Genomic DNA, 27,892 nt, shown 5'->3' with positions numbered 1-27,892 from the left:
TGCATTTCGGTTGTTTATTATACACAATACAAATCAATACTAAGTATCTAAAATAGCCTAGTACATCAGATTACAAACAGCTGGGAGCACTCCCAGCATAGGCAGGTACAAAGTCATGGACTAGCAGGCTGGCTGGGTTACCTCCCCTGACATGACACCCGCTCAACAAAACATCTTCACATAAACAACCTGTTGGGTAGCTCCGACATTACTGGTGAATTTAAAAAAAGAGTTCACTGAAGACTTGCCATCAAACAGTGAGTGGAAAGAGTTCTGCCCGTACCACCCTGTTTTCACATATTGGTGTAATATTCCAACACAGTAAAAAGGTCACTGATTGTGTTTATACTTGTTCTAGTTTACTGAATGTATACATTGTGTAAGTATGCATCATTGCATGTCAGTTTGTAATTTTGTTTTTTGAATGGTGTTGGAGGTACAGGCAGAACTCTTACCTAGTGAATATTAAGAAACTGATTCATACTTTAATTTGTGGCTAATAAAATGTTCAGCACAATTCAAATGAAGGTACCTCAAGGGACCTCTTTGTGAGGTCCATCAGCCAAACATCGTCCAAGGCAGGAATGATGCTTGACCTCTGTACAACAACATTCTCATTCAACTTTTGTCTTAGTATTTTCGATGCCAGACATGCTCTTAGCAACACTGAAACTAATTAGGTCTATCACAAACAGTTCCTGTTATAACTTTAAAATAACTTAAAAAAAAGAGCACCACTTTTTCATTTAATTATCCAAGATTGTTTTCTTGGCTTTATTTTGGCAGTCCATAAACTGTTGATGAAAGTGTGACCCAATATTCCCATTGTAACTGTAACTATTGTGGCTTATCGAACACTGCCAGGTAGGGGAGTATTTGTCAGTTACAATAGTTAAGTGACCAGTTAAGCGTAAACATCAGACAGAGACTTTACATGACATTCTGTAATGTACATGGATACACTTTATCACTGTACACCAGTGTACACAACCACGTTGTTCCATTACAAAGTGTGCAAATACAGATAAATGTTCCCTACTAACAATCTTTACACTAAAAGTCATCTCAAAATCTTTTGACTAGAAAATTTTATCTCATTCCTGAGGTAAAAATATAGAATTTAACAATTTACAAAATACTAGTTTGATAGTGATGGAAGCACAGTATCACATGACCCTGATCGATGCTCTCCGAAATACAACATATACTTACATGTATATCCAAACCTTAAAATAACTTCCAAGGCCTTATTCAAGTTCAGATGTTTTATGAAATAAATGATATAATGAATTGTTATACAAAATAATGTAAGTATAAAACATAAAGGTCTAAAATAATAAATATATTATGAATCCAAATATTGTGAAGAACTGTCACCATGTTCTCATATAGAGAACCAACAGAAGCAAATCAACGTTACATCATAAAGTCTGTTTAGGAAAATAAACCATTTTTTTTCACAACACATAATGACAACATAATATTGAAAGAAGATTAAATTTTGTAACTGGGGTGATTAAAATCAACATTAAAATTAAAATCAAACTAAAAAAATAAGAGGTAACCTATAGAAGAAATCCTGTGCAGATGAATCTCATTGTTCTGTGACTAGAGATGTGACAGAAGACAGCTATGGACTCATCATTGTGGAACACAATGACTGACAATCTAACACAACATATGACCGCCAATAGTACCGCAGAGTGTATAACAGAAATATGATGATGAATATATGTACATATATTACCACAGCAACCATCAGTGGGTTCAAGTCAATCAAGACGACGCAATGGCACAAACATTTGTCACTTACAAACTAGCACACTTTCACCAAATGCCAAAAGTATCATACTATATTTTGAAAAAATCCCAATTGTACCACTCCAGTGATATTCCAGACTTTGATAATGTAGTTTAGTCACACAAGAGGAAGCGCCACTGTGAGTTCATCACGTACTAAAATGGCAGGCAGACAATTGGAAATAAAACCACAGTGGACACATTTAACTTCAATTTCCTGTCTTTCCCACATGACTTGATCCACCTGATAAATGTTAACACATTGGGTCAACACAGCCAGTGTAGTGTGAAACACAATGTGTTAATGGGTGGTGTATAATCTCTCTGGTACATATTCCCCACGGTGACTGAGCACTGATTTCAAGCACAGAAAATGTTTTCAATCCAACAGCAGAAACAGACATCAGTACACCTGTTTTTGTCAAGATGAAGTAAACAAGAAATTGTTCTCATGCCTAAAAAGAAGCTCCTTTCATTTGAGCTCCCATTTAATGGATGATATCCCAGCCCATTCCACACATTTGTCAATCAACATCAGGAGTACAGAAAGGCAAGAGTTTCACAATGTCTTCACCACATGGTGGTACTGATATCCATCCCAATGTTGCTGATACCTTCAGGAGTCCTCTCAATTGAGTTTGCATAACCATGATATCATGTTCTTAGCATATGACATCTGATCATGCCACCATGGTTACAAGAGTTCCAAGTTCTCCCAGTCATCCCCAACATAGAGGAAACAAAATATTGCTTCACTTCATCACAAGTTGGAAAACTTCAAATTTTTATACATTGTTAAAAAGGTTCCCAAAATTCCCCACTTCTGACATTTGGTTACATTTTCCCAAAGACAAAACACAACCAATTTTAAGGGGAGGTAATCCAATGTTGGCCAGATATAAGCACAACACCTCATGTTCCCCTTGGTGTTCAGTGTAAGGATCTGGTACATACAAAACAAGATTACACAATCCCAGTATACAACCGCTACACATGCTCAGGTACAAAATGTAAGAAAGAATATGTTATAAGAATATCTCATACGTAAAAATAAAGCATCAAGGTGATGATGTGTATACAAATGATGACGGTAGGACTGAATGACATCAGTGGAAACTGATGGCATGGAAGAAAATAACATGAAAATTATGACACCAGGTATCACATGATGTACAAGCAGGCCAACATCTTGAGTGAGACCACACAACCTTAACACAGACAAATGTCCAGAGGAAAATGTGTATTCCTAGAAGATCAAATATGCAATATCTAGTGTTGCATACACAGAAAACCTTCAGATCCTGAAGTATATATGTCGGATACATAGGTGTAAGTGATACTGCCAGTGACACAGGTCCAGAGTCTGATTTGATGCGGCGGCTTCACTTTAACCCTGACAAGACAGTGTGACCCTGACAAGACAGTGTTCTGTCAGTGTGACCCTGACAAGACAGTGTTCTGTCAGCATGACCCTGACGCGATGGTGTTAAGTCAGTGAGACCCTGACACGACGGTGTTCTGTATGTACATCATGTGACCACCACCAGTGTTCAGCACCAGGGAAGCAGGCATCTCACTGGTGTAAAAAGCTCTGTGACACTAGCACTTAACACCAGTGTGACACCAGCACTTAACACCAGTGTGACACCAGCACTTAACTTTGTTCTCCCTCAGACAGAGCATCTCTTTGTCCTCTATGCACAAGAAGACATCATGGGTGTTGTCCTGACGCCCTGTGTTAAGTCCATCTTCAAAATACAAGATCATAAGTGAGTTCATGACCAGAAAATTACTATTTGTACAAACTGCCATAATTTGACATATATTCCTTTTATCTGAATTTTGATTTTCTAGCTGAAGTTCATCCCTGTCACAGGCAGTACCAGGGTAGAGTAGACTTGAGAGCCCCTTTCCACCAGGAGTTTTGGAGTTGTGCCAACATAAAACGATGCCCAACTCGCTGGACCACATAAGTAGTGTACATACAATGAAAACTTCAGGTGTTTACATAAATACAGGTAGCACAGATTTACTGTGCATTAAAAGTCTGATCATGTTTGTGAATTTTCACAACAAAATCACATCCCAGGATACTTTGAGCTTGATAAAATGTCAAATTTCTGTTAAAATTAGTCTCAAAAAGTATGTTTTTGTTAGTTGTTGGAAGAACATTATCCCTGTTGCCTTGGAAGGCAGGCAAGATGACAAAAGTCAAATGAATTCTCAATTTTGCCCTCCTGACCATGACTTTTTGACCTTGACCTACATGTTGACACCTCAGCATGAGTAGTCATCAGCACGCCCAACACAGAAGTAGAGGACACTGGAGATGAGGGACATCCCAGTTGCGCCCACAGCGCACCAGAAGCTCCAGTTGAAGAGAGGCTCGGTAGTGTTGGGTTCCGCTAATACCCGTGCCCGGTTGTCCATGTGGGCCTTCGCTCCGAACACGCAGACACCCGCTGCCAGAAGTAGGACTAAAACAAGAGCAGACAAAAGTTTTGCATAACTGTGAACTTACCCGGAGTGAGTGAGTGAAAGAATGAGTGAGTGAGTGAGTGAGCGAGCGAGCAAGTATAATTTAATGACCCTTTAAAGGGGCACTGATGCCGAGCGAATAATGTTTCTCACCAACAATCTAATTATGAAACCAAGTTGCAAGTTGGTCAGCACCTGCTCCCTCCACCGTGACAGACACAGGGACTGGACTACTGTCCACATTGGCAGAATTTGTTCACCCTAATCATCACTGTATGTCTGAAATATTGCCAATGTTACATAAATATTAACCCACTCTTCACCCTAACCAGTGAGAAGGATGGATGCCCATCACATGCTCTTATTTGAAAATATCCCTTGTATACCCTGTCTCATTGTAATAAAGTATCCCAGCAGCGTAGGTTTTCCTAATGCCCCCATGGTATGGTGACTGATCCAGTTAGATCCTATTTCTGTGTTGTTACCTCGATATTTAACCTTGTCATGTAAAAATATGATGTCTACAGCATGTAGCAAGTCATTTGTTTCGTACAAGTCCAATAGATTGCAAAGTTTAAGGCGTAAATTTTGGTAGCTACGCCCTTGGTCTATAAATACATACATTTGATTTATTTGAATCCGTGTACTAATATGAACTTTGCCATTGGTTCCGAAAAAATATTTAGAAAATTACTGATAATACCTATTTACCCAAGTACACAGCAAATACTTGTATGCATTTCTTATGCAGAAACATAGTTCCATTGGTATCCATTGGTATCAACAGTTCGAACCCATGTGTTTTCTGGCTGCATGCAATGTGGCGATTACTTCTCCTTTGCTATAACCAGCGTTTGGTGGTATAAACCTACATGTTATTTGTCATTCACTTGACAGTCAGTTAATGAATTCATAACAGGTATAATTAGTGGTAACACTACACAGATTATTCGACAAAGGTTACTTAGTACTTAGAATGGCAGACATTACACAATTAGTTACCGGGTTTGCTATCTTGTGTGACTAATGAGACTATACGCCACTGTGAACAACCTGAAATGATGTATCACTTTTTGGATGTTGACAGACACACAGCATACAGCAGGATTATCTACCAGCTGCAGATGAATGGTATGTTCTTCCTTTATGTGGATATTGATGGATACATTCTTGAACAAGGTAATACCCTGACATTGTTGCTTACAACTTTAGTCTGTTTTAAATTTGCATTTTGTTACAATTTATTTGTTGTAGTATTCAGCAGAATCTGTATTACAGACAACATACACTTGGTCGCACATAGTGCTTGTGTTAATCTACTGAGAAACCGTGAAAACGCAGAGCCAAGTTTGATATGAAAAAGGATATAACAAGACATGAAGTGAAATCAAATGTTTATTTTTGAAAAGCCCATGGAAAAAACATTCAGTAAACAGAACAAGAAATGCAATGGTGTCAACAGGACAAGCACTGTGTCGTACCCCAATATCAACAGTCAGTATCTTGTGTGGCCTCCCTTGCACAAGCATGGATATGCTGAGACACAGAGATGAGTGATAAATGACATAGGAATGTTCCTCCATTCTTGATGCAAGGACAAGGGCAAATCTGCAATGGTGGCTGGCAGTATCAGACGTCTGTCCACTTGTCTTCCTAGTTCATCCAAGAGGTGCTCAATGAGATTTAAGTCTACTGAATATGCAGGCCAGTCCATCACACTGATCCCAACTTGTTGAATGACAGCTAGTATCACTTCTGCAGCATGGGGACATGTATTGTCATGCTGGAAAGTCAACTGATGTCAATGTTGTTGATGGCGGTGCAGCAAAGGAAAGACTTCAGCCCATAGAATTTCATCCACATAGCACTGTGCTGTGAGACTGCCCTTGATAACATGAAGATCACTCCTGAAACCTGCCTTTACGGCTCCTCAAACCATCACACTGCCATCGCTGAATCACTCCTGAAACCTGCCTTTACGGCTCCCCAAACCATCACACTGCCATCGCTGCATCACTGTCTGAAACATGCATTGCTGTAACATTCACCATGTCGCCAATAAACCTTAATACTTCAAAGTACCTTGACTTGTCAGAGAACATAATTCTATGTAAGAAAAGCCATGTTTGACGTCCATATACTGGTGGCAGGCTTGGCAGTGTCGGGGCTGCAAGATGGGACCACAGTAGGAGCGTCGGGACTGTAACTCTGTAGTGGGGTGGATCTGTCTCCCATGTCGGCCTATGCTGTTTGCTGCTGTTGTTGCTGTTGTCCTCAAGCAATCTCTGAATTTGTCGGTCACTGCCTGTTTGCTGATGTCTGACTGGTTGACATGGAGACGCCTGGCAACAGCTGTTTCTGAAGTCCCTGCTCTCCAGAAGCACATTGTCGTTCTTGTAATGTCAGCCATGTCATTATCTGAAATGACTGCTCCCCCACTGACAATGCACATGCATTTCCTTCTTCACAATCATACTGCATTTTCCAAGCAATGAGAAGTTGTGTTTTAACGACTTGGACTGTTTCCGACAACATGGAGCAGATTTGAACTTTCTTCAAGCATTTCATTTCAAATGTTGGATACCTCATATTCATTTGGTACGTTTTTTAAATTAATATCCTCAAAAATCCTCTATGCGTTTTCAAAGTTCTTCAGTATATGATTCACACTGGCAATCTGTCCAGTGTTTCGGTATTACGATCATGTTCTACATGCACTTCTGTCCTGTCCCATTTATCCGAACACTTGTGGTTTTATTGAAATCATCCGGATAAGCAAATTTTCAGATATCTGAATCACAGGCCATATGTACAAAGAAAAGTACAAAGAAACAAACACGGTAGGCATCAGACATAATCTTTATTGATTACACATGAATAAATATCAGTGCATACAATTACAATGTCTCATACGTGTTCATGGTCGCTTAAAAAACAATCAGTCATAGCCTTTTGCACTGGCTGTATAGAAATTAAAGCAAATAATATGACTACACTGGGCCTGATCGGCTGAAGTGTATCTATGACGCTTTTCCTACGAAGTGTACTCATCAGACAGAGATACTGGAGGCGGCTGATTAGTCGCCCCTCTTTAGACTGCTACATCAGTTAGTGTCAGCAGCATAGACGTTTTAAGAATGTCCTCGTGAGTGGCACCAGGTATGATTTCTTGGTATTCCTTTAGAATGGTATCAAACTGCGAGGAACTGGGTTCGCCGTAGCCGGTTTCCCCTGGGCGGATCCTGTTGGGGACATCATCTCAATTCTGCTGTCTATTTACCACCCATGGTTCGGTGATCAGTTGATCCTCCTTTATGGTATGGGACCAGTTGCTGAACGGTGGGACAGGCGTGAATCCCATGTATGTTGCATCTGCCGTTGCTGGGTGTTTCCAGACATTTGTGGTGCCGGTGTCGCGACCGGGTCCTGGTTTGGGATTGTTAGTGGGGCAGGTCTTTACCCAGTAGTTGAGGGTGTCAAGGTTAGGGCCGTGGATACAGCAGATGTGCGACAGACAGTCGTCCTTCCGACAATAGGTTTTAGCACAAATGGTACACTCATGTCTGACGTTTGAGTGCTGGTTATTTGAGTGGTGTGTAAGTGCGTCCTTACGAGAGAATTTTGTACAGCATACCGCGCAGATGTATGGTGTCTTGTCCATATTGGTTGATTGTGACGTCAGCTGTTTGTGACGTCACATTGTGACGTCAAGGTTTGTTGTGTATACGTTACCGGGGGTGTTGATGGTTTATCAATGTCATCATTTGGGTAACGTAGCAGAGTGAGTGGGTGTCTGCTATGGAGGACTAGGTGTCGTGTTTGTCCATAAGGATTGTGACTGATAGTATCAGAAATAAAGAATAGATAAGGCAAAAGGGATATTTCAGCCTACAATCCAGATTCCGGATTGTCTTTGAGTTGGGTGATGACTTGAAATTTTAAATCACTTTTGCCATGATGTTCCAAGTTGAAATGGAGTGCGACGGGTTTGTCACGCTTGTGCGTGATATCAGCGTAGTTTTCTGTTAGTCGGATTCTAAAACATCTTTTAGTTTCACCTACATATTGTTTCTTGCAGCGTTTGCAAGTAAGTAGGTATACTACATTGCGGGACTGGCAGATGTAGCTTCGTGTTTTGAAGACCTTATTGGAGACTGAACTGGTGAAAGTGTCACTGTTGCTTAAGATTCTGCAGATTCTGCAGTTCGCTTTGTCGCACGTATCGTCGACAAATTTGACTGTCTGTCCACTGATTTGTGGTAGTTGTCTGGGATAGGTCAGAGTAGCTTTGACTAAGTGATCCTTAAGGGTTTTATTTTTGCGATAAGCAGCAATATGTGGTGAGGGGAAAGTGTCTAGGCAGGCGTCTGAGGCACTTAAAAGGTGCCAGCGTTTTCTGACAATGGCTTTGAGCTCCATGTTCAAGGGATTATAGTTGCTAACTAGAACCATTCTATTATTCTTTTGTGGCTCTTTGTGGAGGAGGATAAAAGAGATTTTCTATCCTTTGAGTCGGACCTATTTTTGTTTTGTTGTATATATTTCTTTGGATATCCTCGCTGAAGGTAATGCTTGATGAGGTTGAGGCTATGTTTTTCATATTCCTCAGGGGTAGAACAGATGCGCTTCAATCGTAGAAACTGGCTGAAAGGAACTTTCATTTTGATATGTCTAGGGTGACAAGAGGTATACAACAGGTATGAGTGCGTATCGGTGGGTTTGCAATAAAGTGTAAACTCCAGTTTGTGGAGGTCTTTATTGTATGAGACCCAAGTGTCAAGAAACGCAACTTTGTCTCTTGAAAAATCAGCTGTGAATTTGATTGTGCGATGTGCATTGTTGAGAAAGTCGAGAAATGATTGTAGGCGTGTTTGTCCTAGTGTCCACATCATGAAGATGTCATTGATGAACCTCAGATAGAGGTGGGGTTTGTCTGGGTATTGGGCTGGAAATTTGTTTTCTAGTTCGCACATGAAGACGTTAGCGTAAGAGGGTGCAAGTTTTGTGCCCAATGCGGTGCCCCCGGTTTGGAGGTAGTGAGTGCCATTAAAACCAAAGTTGTTTTTGTGGAGGACCGTTTTAAGTAAGTTGAGGATGCTGGTAGGGGTGATGTGCCAGTCGGGTTTGAACTGTCTGATCGCCTGGGCGACGGCTCGTAGGCCGTCGCTATTGGGAATGTTGGTATAAAGGGACGTGACATCCATGGTGACCAGGAGTATATCTGGGCCATGACGGAGGTTAGTAGATTCTAACCGTTGGATAAAGTGGGTGGTATCTCTGATGTAACTGTCATAATGTTTGACGAAGACCTTGATGTGTTCATCTACTAGACTGCTGATTTTCTCAGTCGAGCTGTTGTTACCACTGATGATGGGACGCCCAGGGACTTTCCCGGGGATAAGGCATTTGTGGATTTTGGGCAAGAGATAGAATCGGCCAGCTTGGTAGTCATTGGGGAGAAGGCCCAGAAATACTTTGAGGGAAATTTCGTCCTTTAGGTAGAGGTTGGTGAGGTCTCTACTGATTTCTGCGCTAAATGATTCGGTGGGATCGTGGTCTAACTTGCAGTAGAACTGTCAGCAAGTTGTCTTTCGGCCTCAGCGATGTAGTCCATAGTATTTTGGATTACGACCGCAGAGCCTTTAGTGACTTTTTTAATGATAATTTCATTGTTATGTTTAAGCCGTGCTATGGCAGAGAATTCGTTGCGGGTGAGATTCCGTCGTCTGAATTGAATATCTTTAAGTTTAAAGAATCGTGCCATTGAAACAATCAATCAGAGGGAAACTACCTCCAATCGGGTGGTACTTGTGGGTACCTTTGTTATTACCCATAACAGTACCAACAGGTGTGGTTGTGTACCAACAGGTGAGGTTGGGGCGTATTTACAGGTGCCGTTGGGGTATACCTACTGGTGAGGTTAAGGTGTATTTACAAGCAAGGTTGTGAAGTGCCTACAGGTGAGGTTATGTTTTACATACAGGTGAGGTTGCGGTCTATTTACATGTGAGGTTTGGGTTTACATACAGGTGAGGTTGTGGTCTACTTACAGGTGAGGTTGATGAAAGCTCCAGCGGCCTGGTGGGGGTTGCAGCACTTGCAGCTGCAGCAAAGGGAGAAGAGACCGATGAAGAGGGAGATGAGAGCACATGCCACAGCACAGGACATGAGACCCTGAACAGCCTTGAACCAATCTGAAACAAGCATACCACACATGAGACTCTGAAAAGCCCTGAACCAGTCTGAAACAAAAAGGCCCACCACACATGACACCATGAACAGCCTTGTACCAGTCTGAAACAAACACACCATAACTGAGACCCTGAGAAGCCTTGAACCAGTCTGAAACAAACACACCATACATGAGACCCTGAACAGCCTTGTACCAGTCTGAAACAAACACACCATACATGAGACCCTGAACAGCCTTGGACCAGTCTGAAACAAACACACCATTCATGAGACCCTGAACAGCCTTGGACCAATCTGAAACAAACACACAATATGTGAGACCCTGAACAGCCTTGTACCAGTCGGAAACAAACACACCATACATGAGACTCCGAAAAGCCTTGTACCAGTCGGAAACAAACACACCATAAATGAGACACTGAACAGCCTTGTACCAGTCTGAAACAAACACACCATTCATGAGACCCTGAACAGCCTTAGACCAGTCTGAAACGAACACACCATACATGAGACCCTGAACAGCCTTGTACCAGTCTGAAACAAACACACCATTCATGAGACCCTGAACAGCCTTGTACCAGTCTGAAACAAACACACCATACATGAGACCCTGAACAGCCTTGTACCAGTCTGAAACAAACACACCATACATGAGACCCTGAACAGCCTTGTACCAGTCTGAAACAAACACACCATTCGTGAGACCCTTAACAGCTTTGAGCCATTTCTTGTTTGAGTGGAAATGTATCAAACACATTGATTGACCTGCTAAAGCCTGCCTTGGTCGTGACACAGAGCAGCACAGAGATACAAAATCTGCAGTGAACACATTCCTCCAAGACAGCAAAATACAGAAGCATATACAGTCAACACTCACTTCATGGTAAGCAACAAAACTGATTGTTGTTTAACGCCACTCTCAACAAATTTACAGTTACATGGCAGTTATCTGTAAATGAATGAGTCTGGACCAGACTATCCAGTGCTCAACATCATGAGCATTGATCTACACAACTGGCATACAATTACACGTGTCAACCAAGTCAGTAAGTCTGACCACCCGATCCCGTTATCCGCCTCTCACAACAAGCATGGGTTGCCGAAGACCAACCTTAACACAGATCAAAAAGATTGTTACATGCAGGGTAAGATTATTGTTGCACTGAGCACAGTGGAAACATACATTATCTAGCCTAATGTAAGAATGTCGAGTTTTGATTGGTCTGCGTGACTCTGATAAAATACCATGTACATCCAGGGGGAGTATAAAAGTCGTGTACTCCCGCTACGAAAGTCATATCACCCCGCTACGCCTCGGTGACGACGCGAAGTGAGAAAAGCGTGCATCGACAAGCCTTTAGAAACGTGCGGTGCACTGAGGTCAAACAATCAGCTGGTGTCAACATGGCAGCAAGTCGATTCGATGCATGTTGTTTTGTTTTGATTTAGTGAAAACATTCAGCTAGATAAATGCGTCATCACATCGTGTCGAGGGAAATACAGCGTTTTATCAGTCCCGAGTAAGGTTGTATTCCCCGAGCCGGGAATAACTTACAGTATCCCTTAGAAATTTTTATGCGGACAAAGGGTGATAAATTTGGGCCGTAAATATGAAATGATGTAAATATGTAACCAATGATAAAAAACAAGAAAAACAATTTGGACTCCTCGTAATTCTGACACAAAAGTCAGTCCCACTTGAGTCCGAATTAGACAGCTTCCACTTTATGACGTAAATATGTAACAATAATATCTACACAATAGTGACTATGATGTAAATTAATTATGTATTCCACACCCAGTAAGTGGGACAATATACTTTTTATTCATCAAGTGAATTAGCGAACAAAGTTTTATGTATTTATGCATTTCCTTTCACTTAAATATTGTCCAGTAGGTGATGTTCTGGCTATCTGGAGTGTGGACACCTGGTGTTCCTCTGGAACTAGAGGAGGATAGTATTACACTCCATGACTCACTGTGTGACAATCAACACCTTCAGACATGACATGGCAGGAGTCTGGACACATGGCCTCACAACATAACCAATGTAGCAGGAGTGTGGACCCATGGCCTCACAACATAAGCAATGCAGCAGGAGTGTGGACACATGGCCTCACAACATAACCAATGTAGCAGGAGTGTGGACACATGGACTCACAACATAACCAATGTAGCAGGAGTGTGGACACATGGCCTCACAACATAGCGACTGTAGCAGGAGTGTGGACACATGGCCTCACAGCGTGGCCATGTGGCAGGAGTGTGGCAGTGTAGACACGTGGCCTTGCAACATGACCAATGTTGGTTTGTTTGAAGCGACTGACAAAGCAGCTACTTTAACCTTTCGTGACAAATTTTTGGCCATCTTGAAAAGCAATAGACAGCTATCTGGTTGGAATAGCTCACCAACATCCACAAATTGCTGTCTCCAACCTTGACTCTCTATCTCACACATCAGGTCTGTATGCAGCCGTGAACAGGCATTTTCCTGCATCTACTTGATCTACCTCCAGTGTTCCATGAAGCAACAGATTCAGTGTTCTATGAAGCAACAGATTCAGTGTTCTATGAAGCAACAGATTCAGTGTTCCATGAAGCAACAGATTCAGTGTTCTATGAAGCAACAGATTCAGTGTTCCATGAAGCAACAGATACAGTGTTCCATGAAGCAACAGATTCAGTGTTCTATGAAGCAACAGATTCAGTGTTCTATGAAGCAACAGATGCAGTGTTCCATGAAGCAACAGATTCAGTGTTCTATGCATCTGACCATATCAGAAGCCGAAAAATAAATTATAATCTTTGTTTTAAACATACTATTTCTGACTCAAAGTAATGCTTTGAGTTTCCAAGACCGTAGCTAAATAATTACATTACGGTGAATTCAATACAAGGATTACAACCAAACAGAAGGCATTAAAGATATAATTTCATCTTCTTTACCGCAGTGGAGAATGTTCTGTCATGGAAAACCCAAATAACTGTCATGACTTTAAGAAATGAGTTGCAGTCTTCAGGTCTTATCTTTTCAGCAAAGAACCATATCCATGTAATTTCAAACTACATTGTTTGGTTTGTGTTATGTTCACTAAATACAAATGACAAAAGACTTTTAGAAGTTGACACTTAAACAATAATCTACACAAAATGAAGCTTTCAAATCTGTGCGTTTCTTAAATGGATTCCATGAACATATGTTGAATACTGCCTTTGAGTCACAGCTCTGAAATAATGAATTCTCAAACAAATATTACCTATTTCATTTCAACAGACAGAACACACTAAGATGGGGTTACTGCGACATAAGTCGTTTCAAGCAAACCTGAATAATATTTTCAAATCAGTAAATTCATCATGTACATATCCCACATCCATGTTTGACACTTCATCTCCCCACCATGACGCTCAGACATTACACAAACCTGAAGTGTGCTTCTCACTACATATTACGTCAATGCTTGTTTTCCCAGAATAACCGCATTTGAGGTTTTTCTTTTGGAGGTACAGGTTTTTCTTTTTGCTAGAAAGAGCTCTTCCCAGGTTTTACTTTTCGTAAGACCGCTTCCCAGGTTTTACTTTTCCTAACTTTATATGGACATCAACATTCAAATGATACATGAGTGTTTGAAATCAATTGAAAAATATCATTCAAGATATAATATAAAGATTTTCCGAAGTGGGATTAGAACAGCAAATCTCTTATCCGTTGGCAGATGTTCTACCGCACGGACACCAGGCTTACGCAGACGGAGGAGTTGAATTATCTACTCATAGTTACTGTCATTAAATTGATTTTACGTTCGCTTCAATTATTGTTATGTAGCTTCATTAAATGATCTTCTACATTGTAACTACCCATGATTGACGGTATATATGATGGAGAAAACACTTCTCCTCTGTTTTGGTAGACAATGTAACCATCAGGGTCCCCCTCTAGTCTTACATTGTCTACCAAAAAATCAGAGGCGTGGTTTCTCCTATATTTAAAATATGACTACAGAGCTAAAGAGGCTCCATCCCTATCCCGGTGCTCCCTCCAAAACTACACCTGCAACAAGCGTCAGTGGAGTTGCCAATCCAGCATCAGAGTCTACAGCCTCAGCCGGATTGGCCTGGTCACAGATTCACCATTGTCTCATGAGACAGAAGGATGCCACAAACAAGTGGTAAAATCTCCTAAAACCAAATCCACTCACTGTTTGACAGTCACATAAAACAAGACCCCTGTCTGTGAAGAAACTTAATGAGATAAAAAGGGATCCCCCAAGTGACTGTCCATCTTGGTCACTGTCTCGGGTGGTTGCTATAGTTGCTATTGTAATGTGTGCGGTTGCCATGGTATCTATTGCAAGTACTACCATGGTGACCAGGGATGGTGTGGTCACTGTGACCCAGCAAAAGGGACTACAGGAGAAATGTCAAAGCTGAAAGACTGCATCGGTGAGTGAGACAGGTTGACATTAAACACTGGTGGCACCAGCAACTCATAGAAGACTGACTGACAGATAATTAGGAGAAGGACATACATATATATGCCATATCTTGAAGGTCACATGCAACGTAAAACACAACTTTGCAGATTCTAGTACCTTTTGGTATGCACTTACCGAAACAAATCATAAAAAATGTCAATTCAACCTATGAAGTTGGAAAAAAAACACGATGAAAAAAAGCCCGCGAAATCGGAGTTCAAACATTTCACTAAATTCCCCCCAGCACTGGGGGGAAAACTGGTTTCAACAGCTGTGCTGCGCTGCGTTCATAACGCATGCGCAGTGAATAGGTTCGCGGAGCTTGAAACAGTATGCATGCCCAGCGTCTGAGGTCGTGAGCAGTAGTCTAATCTTGGTTGTGGATACAAACAAGTAAATAATCTACTCGTTACGTAAAAAACCTTGTTGATTGTGGTAAGCAGTCTCTGTCACAGAGAAAGTTCAGTGTCTGGTTTATTCACACCTATATGTCTGCCTGCCTGTCTGCTAAAGACAACATGCAATACACAGCTTCGATCATTGACCACGTGCAATTTGAACTTAACACCTATCAGACTATACGACATAAAGAAAATAAGTTGATCCATGACTCGTGCACCCGAGTCCCGTGTCTGCCACATTATGTATTTAGGCACGTGTGATACACATGACATGTTCAAGTCCTGCTTTGTACTTGGACGAATGCCAGATTCCAACCACACAGTAGTTTACCATCTTTTATTGGATCGAGCGCAAATTCAGAGAACATGTATCTACCAAACCCAACGACTTCTTTTCGTGTATATGATTTTGTTTGACAACAGTATATGAATCCATACTGAAAACGACGCATCAAGTACACAAAAAGAAGTTGTTATCCATAAAGAATCTTACTCTCTTGTGACTGGCTATACTTCTAACATGCCCATCAAACAGATCATCTTTCTGTATACAAAATGAACCCTCAGCATATCAGCAAATGAAACAGCCAATCGGAAGCCGTTGTTACACTTGAGTGCATATCCACCAGCTATGACTGGGTTCGGTCTCCCGAGGGCTTCGTTTCGGGGGACGTAAGCCCAAGTACAAAATATTGCTCTTTTGAATCGCGACTGTACGCTTATAATTGTGCTTATTTGTTTTTTTACAAGCAGCAATGTATATTATATGTCATGAATAAGAGATAAATGTGTTTTAATTACGTTTGATTTTTGGTTGCATGTGACCTTTAACACTGCCATCAAACGACTGAGTGTGTATGAGGATTCAACACTGATCCACGAGGAATCTGTTATCAATTATCTGTGTAGACAGTAGTTCATGTTATAAAACTTCCTCTCTCTACAGATGGCCGTCACACACGGGTTGCTAGTGAGCCATGGGGAAAAATGGCCGTACAAATGTAAACAAGCAAAACTAAATCCATGGTCGTATTATTCGCATAGGAGAAAACACACCTTGGAGGTTTTGGTAGACAATGTAAAACCGGAGGGGGATGGAAATCCTGAGGGATGGAGCTTCAGAAAACCTTTGTATTGTGAGTTTAATCTTGAACGATATTTTTCAATTGATTTCAAACACTCATTTAACATTTGAATGTTGGTGTTCATATAAAATTAGGAAAAGTAGGCCCTGGGAAGCGGTCTTACGAAAAGTAAAACCTTGGAAGCGGTCTTAATAATGAGAAGTAAAACCTGTCCCGCCAAAACAAAAACCTCAAATGCGGTTATTCTGGGAAAACAAGAGATGACCTAATATGTAGTGAGAAGCGGACTTTTGGTTTATATTTATGGCTCAAACTTGTATCGTTTTTCCCATACCTAAACAGGATTCCAGATGAGGTCCTTCATACTCCTGATTGTTCACAAATTATCTGGGGTAACAAGGAGCAGAAGAACGTCTCATTACTCTTGACTGAAGACAAACATGATCAGAATGTCACACATCTAACGTTCCCTAGACATGAACACCCTCAGGCTGCCAGGGGAGAAAATGTTTCCTTTCCAAGTGTTTCCTTTGGTTGTCACAGTCATGACTGGGATGTACAAATAGTAACCCACCCAGTATCACAGCTGTATACCACTGTTACAAGGAACTATGTATTATCAAGGGTTTAATCTCCACACTACTTCCTGTACACCATCACTTCCTTGTACATCAATACCACCCATAGCTGTATTAACAGCCTGACATTTATACTCCACTATATATTTCATTATGTCAGCCAGTGGCCCATGAACAAAGGCTGTATAAGCTCACTCATCTACAGGTTGGTACATGTAAAGGAGATCAACCATCAATATGTACTGATACGTTGCTAAGAAAACAATGTTGTATAAACTGTACGTGTCAGCATCCCATTCAGTCATAGTTTGTTTCCTCACAGTTTTGGTTTTTGTAGCAAATAAATGAAATTTCAATATCGACGTCTTTTGTGCTAACAGAAGAGTTAATACTGACTCTACCATATACACTTGCACCAATCTTGGGCAAAATGCCAAACTGACAACTTGCTGACTTAACAATAGATTGACTGCTAGTGGTTCTTACAACTTTACCTGTGTGTTTAAGACTTTCTAAAACACAAAAACATTTATTCAAATTAAAAGAAGCCAGGCAATCCTTTCAGCAAGACACAGCCACCAGCACATATCAGCAGCAAGAATTACAAACCTGCTGTTGTATGAATAACCCTGACTGCTAATACCATGAATACATTCTGTGTATCTGAGATCTGACAGACTGACACTTATGAAAAATGTCTCCAGTTCGACAGTCACATCAGCCACACATTGACAACAGACCTATCCATGGCTACTTGCATTTCTGAATAAGTTGGGGACACTTTCATACAGTTACACATGTTGGCCACAGTGTTGTCTGCTGAGCACAGATTACTGGGCATCTCCTGGACTATAACCAGTCTAGTCTATGGGTGACAACCCATGGTATTCAGGCACTGCTCCAACTATTGGTTGGTTGGTTGATTTGTTGCACTCAGTAATATTCCAGTATAGTAATTCTAGTATGGCTGTGGTCTATACACAGTGCAGTCTGGACCTGACAATCCAGTGATCAGAATCATGAACTGGTGCCTCACACAATCAGACAGACAGCAGAACTCCCGATAAGCTTTTGATCATGAAGGTAGGATACCATCATCATTTTAAAATCCAGGTATTTATTTCAAATAAGAAAAACAGATTTTTAATTCAATTATAAAATTAGACAAAAACCTTTCAACAATGCCAAATTATAGCTAACACAGCTTTACCCATGAGTAGTCCAAAAACTTTTAAAGTCAGTTTAGCTCTACATACCTTTTTCATCATAGAATTTGTTGTTTTATAATGGCAAAATGTCAATACAATCACACATGGCTGCTGTGATGGGAATGGTGTAAATCCAGACAGGGTCCATGCAGGTAGCCAAAGTATGGTAAGTCACCATGATCACTAGAAATTAGAATGGTGATCTAACTTCAGTTGCTGGCAATCCTCAGCATTTTTTATACTGTATTGTCCTAATCTGAAATCCTATTTCAGAGATATATGCCAGTTTTATTTCTTATTACTGTAATATACTAGCTGCTTTTACTGTCTCGTACTGTCCTTCTTTAGCAGGGTTTTGGAATTTGCACATTTATCATGAATTTACAATGATTGTAAGCCATGATATGGCTGATATACTGCCATTGTGACTATGTAAACCTTAAGTGTACCTCACTCCATCACTCGCTCATTACCCATGTGTGCTGTCAGAAATATTATCTGCCTTAGTCTGCATGTTTGGCGTCATACACGATACCAAGATGGCTATTTGATGATGTAACAGCCATGTATTCATTCTGTCAGTTTTCTTCAAAACCTTGTTCCCATTGTCTTGTTTCACTTCCATGCCACAAATAGCTGATGCTACAAGTTCATTTAAAATACAGCCAGCAATTGATTCTGATTGTGATACACACTACTTGCATGTTAATTTAACTAGTAGTAATCTAATGAAGTTGTTTTTTTTCTGTTTGTGAGGCATTAAAAACCAGACATTTTACTCTGACAGATAACCGCTATTTGATAGGTCATTATTTAGAGATGGGTAGATAAGTGAAGGGTTAACAAACCACAACTGGTATTCTATCTCTGTTGCAAAGTTTAATTGCCTTTAGAATTATTCAAGAAATTTTCAGTCGTGATTATTTAGAGAAGGAAAAGCTGTATGTTCGACTGGCTTGAATTGATATGCAACATTACTTTGATATGAAGCGCGTAAACATAAATATTTAGTGTTTTTTCATACGCTGGCATTCATTTTTCTTGTGTATTTCAACTTTTCTATAGCGTATTTTACACAAATACGCAGCTTATCTGAAGCTCTGAGACCGGATGTGTCTGTCCAAGGAGTGGATGAACTCACAAATACACACAAATATGCAGTTTATCTGAAGCTCTGAGACAGGATGTGTCTATCCAAGGAGTGGATGAATCCACAAATACGCAGCTTATCTGAGGCTCTGAGACAGGATGTGTCTATCCAAGGAATGGATGAATCCCCTGCCATCTCAACTGGTGAACACATTGGAATAGACTTGTCAGCTGATGCTCTGGCTCATGCTGTCTGTCATCATCACCATGGTAACAGGACAATTTCTGATACTAATTGTTTGTGTTGGAGAAGTCCCAGCATGGGCCTCTTCCCCTGGTGAATATACAGTGTCACAGCATCAATATCAGCCTTCTCACATTACCATGGTAACAAGAGACTTAGCCAGTGTTGTTAGAGGCTTGGTGACTTTCAGAAGGTTACTATGGTTTTTGCACTTGGGGCTCCATAATGTTTCAGAGTTGTGATCAGCTTGATGTAAATAGTCAGTGATGTGTACACAATAATCAGGAACAGACTATAGGTAAGTCTTGACAGGCAGGCTGTAGCTGACCTTTCTACACAAGTAGAAAAACATGTTGATCTGTCCCACCCTCTACCTGCTGTAGGCCTGCACAGCAGCCGGCCTACAGAGCTGCTCATAACCCGCTATTTCAAACCTCTGGCCATAAAAACTGGCATGAGAGTTGCTATAAGTAGAAGCCACTGATGTGCTGCTTCCCTCCATGTTTCCGACCTGTAGGAGATCCTGAAGCTGTCGCTGTACAGAGAACAAGCAGACATTCCCTCATCCCCAACACCCATACATGTTGGAATCAACGAGACCACACGCTCTTACCTCTCACTAGCACATACATCTATCTGGGGTCACACATACATCTATCTGACGGTCATAAATACATCTATCTGGGGTCACACATACATCTATCTGACGGTCATAAATACATCTATCTGGGGTCACACATACATCTATCTGGGGTCACATACATCTATCTACATCTATCTGGGGTCACACATACATCCATCTGGGGATCACACATACATCTATCCGGAGGTCAGGGAGATGATAGTGATGTCAGACCCCACCCACAGACAGGCCCAGACTGTTAGTGGGAGACTGCATCAAAATGGATTCCACAGAAACCCCTCCCTCTGAAACTGGCCTTGAACCTACGATTTGTGAGACACTGTTACAACACACACACACACCCAACCACTGTCCACATTGAACAAATGGGGATCTGGCCCATGTACGTCATGTTCCCCCATCCCCCACCACATGTTCTATGTTGATGTTGATGATGGCAAAGATCCAGTTGATGCTGATGTTCAAGCTGTTCTTGCACAGACTGTGTACTTCTCCAGAATGAGAATGGAAATCAATTACCATAAGACCAAATGACATTACAAATCAATCGACTCAGCCAGAGATGGAACAATATTGGTTTGTATCCTGTTAATTCCAGGGAGTTCCCAGTAACACAACTAACTGGCCGTCCTCATCAAGACGGTACTTGACTGACAGCAGCTCCCTCACAGAGCCTGACTAATGACCCTGTTATTACCTGCATGGCTGGACACAAGATAATGATAATGCTACACACACGACTGAGTCGGTAACTCACGTCAGACAACAGCAGATCCATGACATGACATGCATGGGTGAGCAGTTCTTGTATATCACTACTACCTGAACAATTAGCATCAAAACACTGCACTGCTACAGTTCATACATTCCACAAAATGTTCTACAGTTCACCTAATGGGACAGAAGTCATTAAGCAACCAGATCCAGCGAGGTCATCTACCTGGTGTATCCTGTCTGCCTGAGATGAGATACAAGTCAACATACACCCAGATCTAGCAAGGTCATCTACTTGGTGTAGCCTGTCTGTCTGAGATGAGATACAAGTCAACATACACCCAGATCCAGCAAGGTCATCTACCTGGTGTAGCCTGTCTGCCTGAGATGAGATACAAGTCAACATACACCCAGATCTAGTGAGGTCATATGAGAAAGAAGTCACCCAGATCTAGTGAGATGCGACACCAGTCAATATACACCCAGTGACCCAGATCTAGTGAGGTCATCTGCCTGTCTGCCTGAGATGTGAAACAAGTCAATATACACCCACTACCCTTTATACACAAGACACGTCAGTGAGTGTGGTCTGACACCAGCCATGTGGGTTCACCTGTCCCCTTCCTCAAGATGTCCCTAAAGATTTCCCCTACAATGATCAATGATGCCATACATATGATGGCAAGAGGCAGAACACTAAAGCTGTGTAAAAATGTTGTTACCAACAAGAAAGCTGTAAGCTTTGGCCCCCACAGAATCTGACTGCTACAAGTATGATGACAGAAGATAGCACACTTGTTTAGTTAACATCACACGGTCAAGTTATCAGTGTGAACATAACATCAGTATGACAAGATGGGGAGGAAATAAATATGAAAGAAAGGCACTTGAAGACAAATGTGATGCTTTACTTGTTGTTTTGTGGATGCCACAACACTGTTGTTATACAGAAGCACCGGCAGTCAGCTCACTTCCACATATACAGGAAGAAGCTGAGATGCCAGTGTTACTGTTAGGCTACTGTCTAACCTGCACAGCACTGACATGTATGAGGTGATGAAAGGAGGGATCTGTGTATGCCCTGTCCTAAACAACAGGTCTAACTTCATGCACCAAATATTCCAGGTAGTCATAAGTTGCTACACTTGCTGAGTCTGTCAGACTTGACCAGGTTAATCTCAAGTCCCTACATCTTCGACTCTGAATACAAGATGAGGCATGGGAAACTACTGATAACACTGAAAATATGTCAACACCAGTCTCAGCACAGACAGGAATATATGACAACACTTGTCTCACTACAGGCAGGAACATATGTCAACACTGCTCTCCCTACAGTCACAACTATATGTCAACACCGGTCTCACTACAGGCAGGAACATATGTCAACATTGGTCTCCCTACAGTCACGACTATATTTCACCACCGGTCTCACTACAGTCAGGAACATATGTCAGCACTGGTCTCCCTACAGTCAGAAATATATGACAACACTACTTTCACTACAGATAGGAACATATGTCAACACTGGTCTCCCTACAGACATGAATATATGTCAACACTGGTCTCACTACAGTCAGGAATGTATGATAACACCCCTTTCACTACAGACAGGAATATATCACAACACTGGTCTTACTAACGACTGCATATATCCCGTTCTAACGATAAATAAAAGTAGTAAGAACTATACATAACCATAGTAAACCGTGATAGCACAATTACAATTCATGCTGAAGTTTACAGCTATACTAATTTATTTCATTGTGCTTGACAAGTTATCAGAACACCAAAGTGTAGATTCAACAGGTCTCCAACCTCGGCCACATTTGGTAACTACATGTCTTTGTATTCCACTAGAATTTCTTAAAGGTCACATGCAACGTAAAACAGAACTTTGCAGATTCTGATACCTATCTGTATGCACTTACCGAAACAAATCATAGAAAATTCAACCTATAAAGTTGAAAATCTGAGTTCAAACGTTTCACTAAATTCCCCCCAGCACTGGGGGGGAAACTGGTTTCAATAGCTGTGCTGAGCTGCGTCCATAACGCATGCGCAGTGAATAGGTTCGCGGAGCTTGAAACAGTTTGCATGCCCAGCGTCTGAGGTCGTGAGCAGTAGTCTAATCTTGGTTGTGTATACAAACAAGTACATAATCTACTCATTACGTAAAAAACCTTGTTGATTGTGGTAAGCAGTCTCTGTCACAGAGAAAGTTCAGTGTCTGGTTTATTCACACCTCTATGTCTGCCTGCCTGTCTGCTAAAGACAACATGCAATACACAGCTTCAGTCATTGACCACGTGCAATTTGAACTTAACACCTATCAGACTATACGACATAAAGAAAATAAGTTGATTTATGACTCGTGCACCCAAGTCCTGTGTCTGCCACATTATGTAATTAGGCACATGTGATACACATGACATGATTTTATGTCTGTGGGTTGCAAACTAACTACATTCATTTTTTTCGGATGACTGGATCTGACGGAATCTGATGCAAACTCTTGTCAGCTTCAAGTCCTGCTTTGTACTTGGACGAACGACAGTTTCCAGTTCACCATCTCTGCTGAGATAATTTTTGATTGGATCGAACGAAAATTCAGAGAACATGTATTTTCCAAACCCAACATCTCTATATACATTCTCCATGGATAACGACTTCTTTTCGTGTATATGATTTTGTTTGACAACAGTATATGAATCCATACTGAAAAAGAAGTTGTTATCCATAAAGAATCTTACTCTCATGTGACTGGCTATACTTCTAACATGCCCATCAAACAGATCATCTTTCTGTACACAAAATGAACCCTCAGCATATCAGCAAATGAAACAGCCAATCGGAAGCCGTCGTTACACTTGAGTGCATATCCACCGGCTATGACTGGGTTCGGTCTCCCGAGGGCTTCGTTTCGGGGGAAGTAAGCCCAAGTACAAAACATTGCACTTTTGAATCGCGATTGTACGCTTATAATTTTGTTTGTTTTTTTAAAAGCAGCAATGTATATTATATGTCATGAATAAGTGATAAATGTGTTTTAATTATGTTTGATTTTTTGGTTGCATGTGACCTTTAATGTAATTCTAACCAGCCGTGACCATGATCAACTCAAACCTGCAAAATAAACACATATATATCCTGTCACATTAGTGTAAACGTACCTGGCAAGCTTTTCTCGATTAAGTTATCCTGGGCAAAGAATGTGTGGCAGTTGTCAAGGGACGCACCGCTGGCGACGTAGTTCCCCGCACAGTTCATCCATAGTCCACAGTCACAATCCCCACACTTACACAGGGTGCCAGCACTGTCAATGTTGCGGTCACGAAACCTGAGCCAGTTGGGTGTGGCAAATGCAACGATTGTTGCCACAGTGGTGAGGAGTACACATATTATAGCAGTCACCACCACGCAGGACGCCATGGCCTGCAACAAAACATAAAACTGTTACCACAGTTACCACACAGGATGCCATGGCCTGCAACAAAACATAAAACTGTTACCACAGGACGCCATGAGTTGCAACAAAACATAAAACTGTTACCACATGGGATGCCATGACCTGCAACAAAACATAAAACTGTTACCACACAGAACGCCATGACCTGCAACAAAACATAAAACTGTTACCACAATTACGCCCGGGCATGGAACAAAACAAGAACGCTTTTGCCATACATTACTGTATGCCCTGGAACAAAACAAAAACAATGGCTCCAACATCAAGGAAACCTGTATATTCTATTTGGGCAACGCCTCAGTATTGGCTGGTTCTACTCTGCAGCAAGGTGTGGCGGGGCAGCAAAGTGCACAAAGCATTTGCTCATCACCCCAAAGACCTAGGTTGGATTCTCCACATGGGTGTTTTGGGTATAAGTACTAAAACAATGTCCTCACTTCAGTCCGTTTGGGATATGAGACCTTACTTCCAGGAAAATAGCAGCCGTCTGCAAGAACTGCATAGATCTTGACAAAATGATTCAATTTCTAGACATTTCAGAAAAAGTTTCAGAAGGTTAATAAGAATAACGGTACAAAATCCGAAAATAGAGAATATCTGGATTGCATTACAATATACCAAACCAAATGCCTAATACCTTCATTCTACTGATATCGCTGTATACTTTTTCACCCGAAATGGGTATAATATGGGTAGGTAGTGATTCTACTTTTCAGTGTCCACCTGCTGTGATATTGTTTGAATATTGATAAAAGAGGCATAAACTCCTTCACTCACTTTCTGCAGCAGGTGCTTCAGATTTATTTATTTAAATCTTTTCATTCTTTGAACTGAGATGTGTCCAAAAGCTGATCAAAGAGGCACAATGCCAAAAAAAGCTCACTTAATAAATTACAGAGACGTAAAGTAAGAACACACTGTTACATGAAATGCCTGACATGGCTAAAAAAAGACGACATCAGATAAACTGCAAAGACATAGAAGACCTTACATGATTGAAGATTCATCCAGCAACAAAACGGGAAAATTTATGTCCATTCCTCTCACTACAAGCAGTACTTGTTCCTTGCAATATTGCTGACTGACTGATTTTGAGCGGGTCCAAATTGATGAAAATAATGTTTCTGGACCCCCCTCCAATGTTAAATAGATGGGGTCCTCACTGAATTTGATGAGTCAAAACACTCCAAAACCCTCTCTAGAGCAAACACTGCTGACTGCACCATATGATCGTACATGGAGGTTATCTCGCACTCCTCATGATACTGCCCCGGATGTCACCTGTACTGAAACTACTCGGCTGTTTTGTATCGCTTTGACAAAAACACAACTGCTTATTGATCATGTTTTGTTTTATATCTTCAGAACTTCAGAGACACAGAACTTGCTTTGGGACTTTCAAAAATCAACACATCCATTCAGGAGCTGACAGGCACTGATGACTATCGCAGAGTTAACACAGGTCACAGCTGTCAGCCTGTTCCAACAAACACCTCCAGTGAGTGAGTTGGCCACTATGTCGCTTATGCTCTTTCAGCGATATTCCAGCAATATCATGGTGGGGGACACCAGAAATGGGCATCACACATTCTACCCATGAGGGGAATAGAACCCTGGTCTTCAGAGTGATGAGCAAACACCTTAAGCACTAAGCTACCCCACCATCCCTTACAGACACCTGGATACTCCTGGTCCATACAAGCTTACAACAGATTGCACTGGTGATTTTAGAGAGAAAGTAGTTATTTTCTCAATGTTCATAAGTGTTGAAAGTTTTAAAACACTATTAATATATAAGGCATATGACAGAAGACTACAAAAGATATCTATATTGATATATCTCAATATATAAATATTATCTGGAATGGGGGAACCAATATGTTTGAGGTGACAAGTTTAAATATGACAACATCCCTTGATGTTCACAACGTAAGGCAGCATTGACAGAGTACACTGGTGGAGATAAATTAAGATAAAAATCACTCTACATTTCAAGAACATTTAGCAACGGTTGTTTTCTTGAGTCTGTTGTAGGACATGGGTGCAGAGAAATCTCATGCAGACAGTTGTGATGTATACTCTGTTGAGAAACATTTTGACATTTCTGTTTTTCCTGGTGGAGAGAGGACTGATATTTCGTTTGATTCAAGAGTCACTGCTGCAGCCTAGTCCCAGTCGTACACACAATTACATATCAGAAAGGATTTACCATCGCAGAATTACACTGAAAGTTGTATGATCTAAGTAAATATTCACACACGAGGAGCACAAATTGACCAGGGGCGTGTTTACACCTGGTAAACAAACTCCCGCCTTTCACTAAAACATCGTGCAGGACCACGTCCTCTCCGTACAAAACTGACAGCAGCCAGTATCTATGTGGCACATAAACAGATATAACGAACTACAAAACATTTTAATTCAACATGACCATAAATGGTTTTCCCAGATAAGGTCAGCAATATGTGCCGTATCGTCACAGCGCCATGCACGCTATTCCGAAACAGGCTATATCCAAATTTCCTCATCGCCTTCACAAAATTTAATTATTTTCAAAACAACATCAGACTAATCTCGTTAGCTAATATGACTGACAAGTAATGACATGAGTAAGAGTAGTTACGCACGTAAGAGAGCAGAAATCCTTTGTCTGTGAAAGTCCAACGCGAGATGTAACACAAGCTTCGCACGTCCCTGAACTTGAGCGTGAAGCTTCCAAACCAAAACACTGGCGATCCACGAAAAACCCTTGGTTGTTTACACTGCAAATTCAGTCAGTTGACAGCTTAGGGCTGACAAGACGTATTTCCACACACGTTGACGTATGGTTGCAGTATCAAGAAAGCAACATGAGTGTATTCCACGGACACGCAGTCGCTGTTAACTGCTTCCCGCTTCCTGCATTAACTGCTTGACAGATCAGTTCACGATACTGAATGCTCCCTCGTGCAGGGAGAAGTCATTATTTCATGCCTGTAGGTGTGCCCACTCTGGTATGGGAGTGGCTGGTGTCTATAAGTATATTGTAAGCCATATACATAATGCCAATGATTGATTGCGTAATTAATTGTCAGACAAACTAAAAATGGATTGGTGTGTCGTTAATTGTTATAAATGAACGAGACCTATACACAATTCAAACTTTCGGAAAGGACACACAAAATGTTATCTATTTGAGTAAATCATTTGAATGGCTTTGTATGCTTAATGTGATTCTGACGTCATAATACAAGGAGAGTTAATCATGTAGGGGATATTGTCTCCAGCGATATGTCGAATATTAGGAGGTCGAATTCTATTTGCTTGGCAGTTGCTGAATAATAAAATAAGGTATGAAACTTTCCGGATGGCAATTTCTGTATTATATTACACTGAAATACGGAAACATAGCATCATAATATCATAGAGATACCATTTTTTATGAGCAGTCAGATCAGTTACACGGCGGCGGTCTTTGGTGGCATGACGGATAATGGCCTATAGAAGTATGCGAGATGTAAATGACCTTCCATTGTC

The 27,892-nt window shown here is 41.1% G+C and overlaps 1 protein-coding gene across 2 annotated transcripts; it reads right to left on the bottom strand.

The window, feature by feature from the left end:
• On the bottom strand, positions 1-27,296 carry LOC137286240 (uncharacterized). Of its 2 annotated transcripts, none has more exons than XM_067817974.1 (4): positions 27,004-27,296; positions 24,081-24,342; positions 10,329-10,472; positions 1-4,277 (listed from the first exon to the last, which is right to left on the bottom strand). In XM_067817974.1, exons 2-4 carry the CDS (start codon positions 24,337-24,339, stop codon positions 4,078-4,080), a joined length of 603 nt encoding a protein of 200 aa, XP_067674075.1. In that variant the 5' UTR covers positions 24,340-24,342; positions 27,004-27,296; the 3' UTR covers positions 1-4,077. The 2 variants fall into 2 exon arrangements, with proteins under 2 accessions (XP_067674075.1, XP_067674084.1); XM_067817983.1 differs by having other exon boundaries at positions 27,000-27,272.
• Between the last annotated feature and the right edge of the window lie 596 nt (positions 27,297-27,892).

This window comes from Haliotis asinina, chromosome 1 (genome assembly GCF_037392515.1).
Source record: "Haliotis asinina isolate JCU_RB_2024 chromosome 1, JCU_Hal_asi_v2, whole genome shotgun sequence".
Classification (NCBI taxonomy): domain Eukaryota; kingdom Metazoa; phylum Mollusca; class Gastropoda; order Lepetellida; family Haliotidae; genus Haliotis; species Haliotis asinina.
This window is presented reverse-complemented; position numbering and strand designations above follow the sequence as displayed.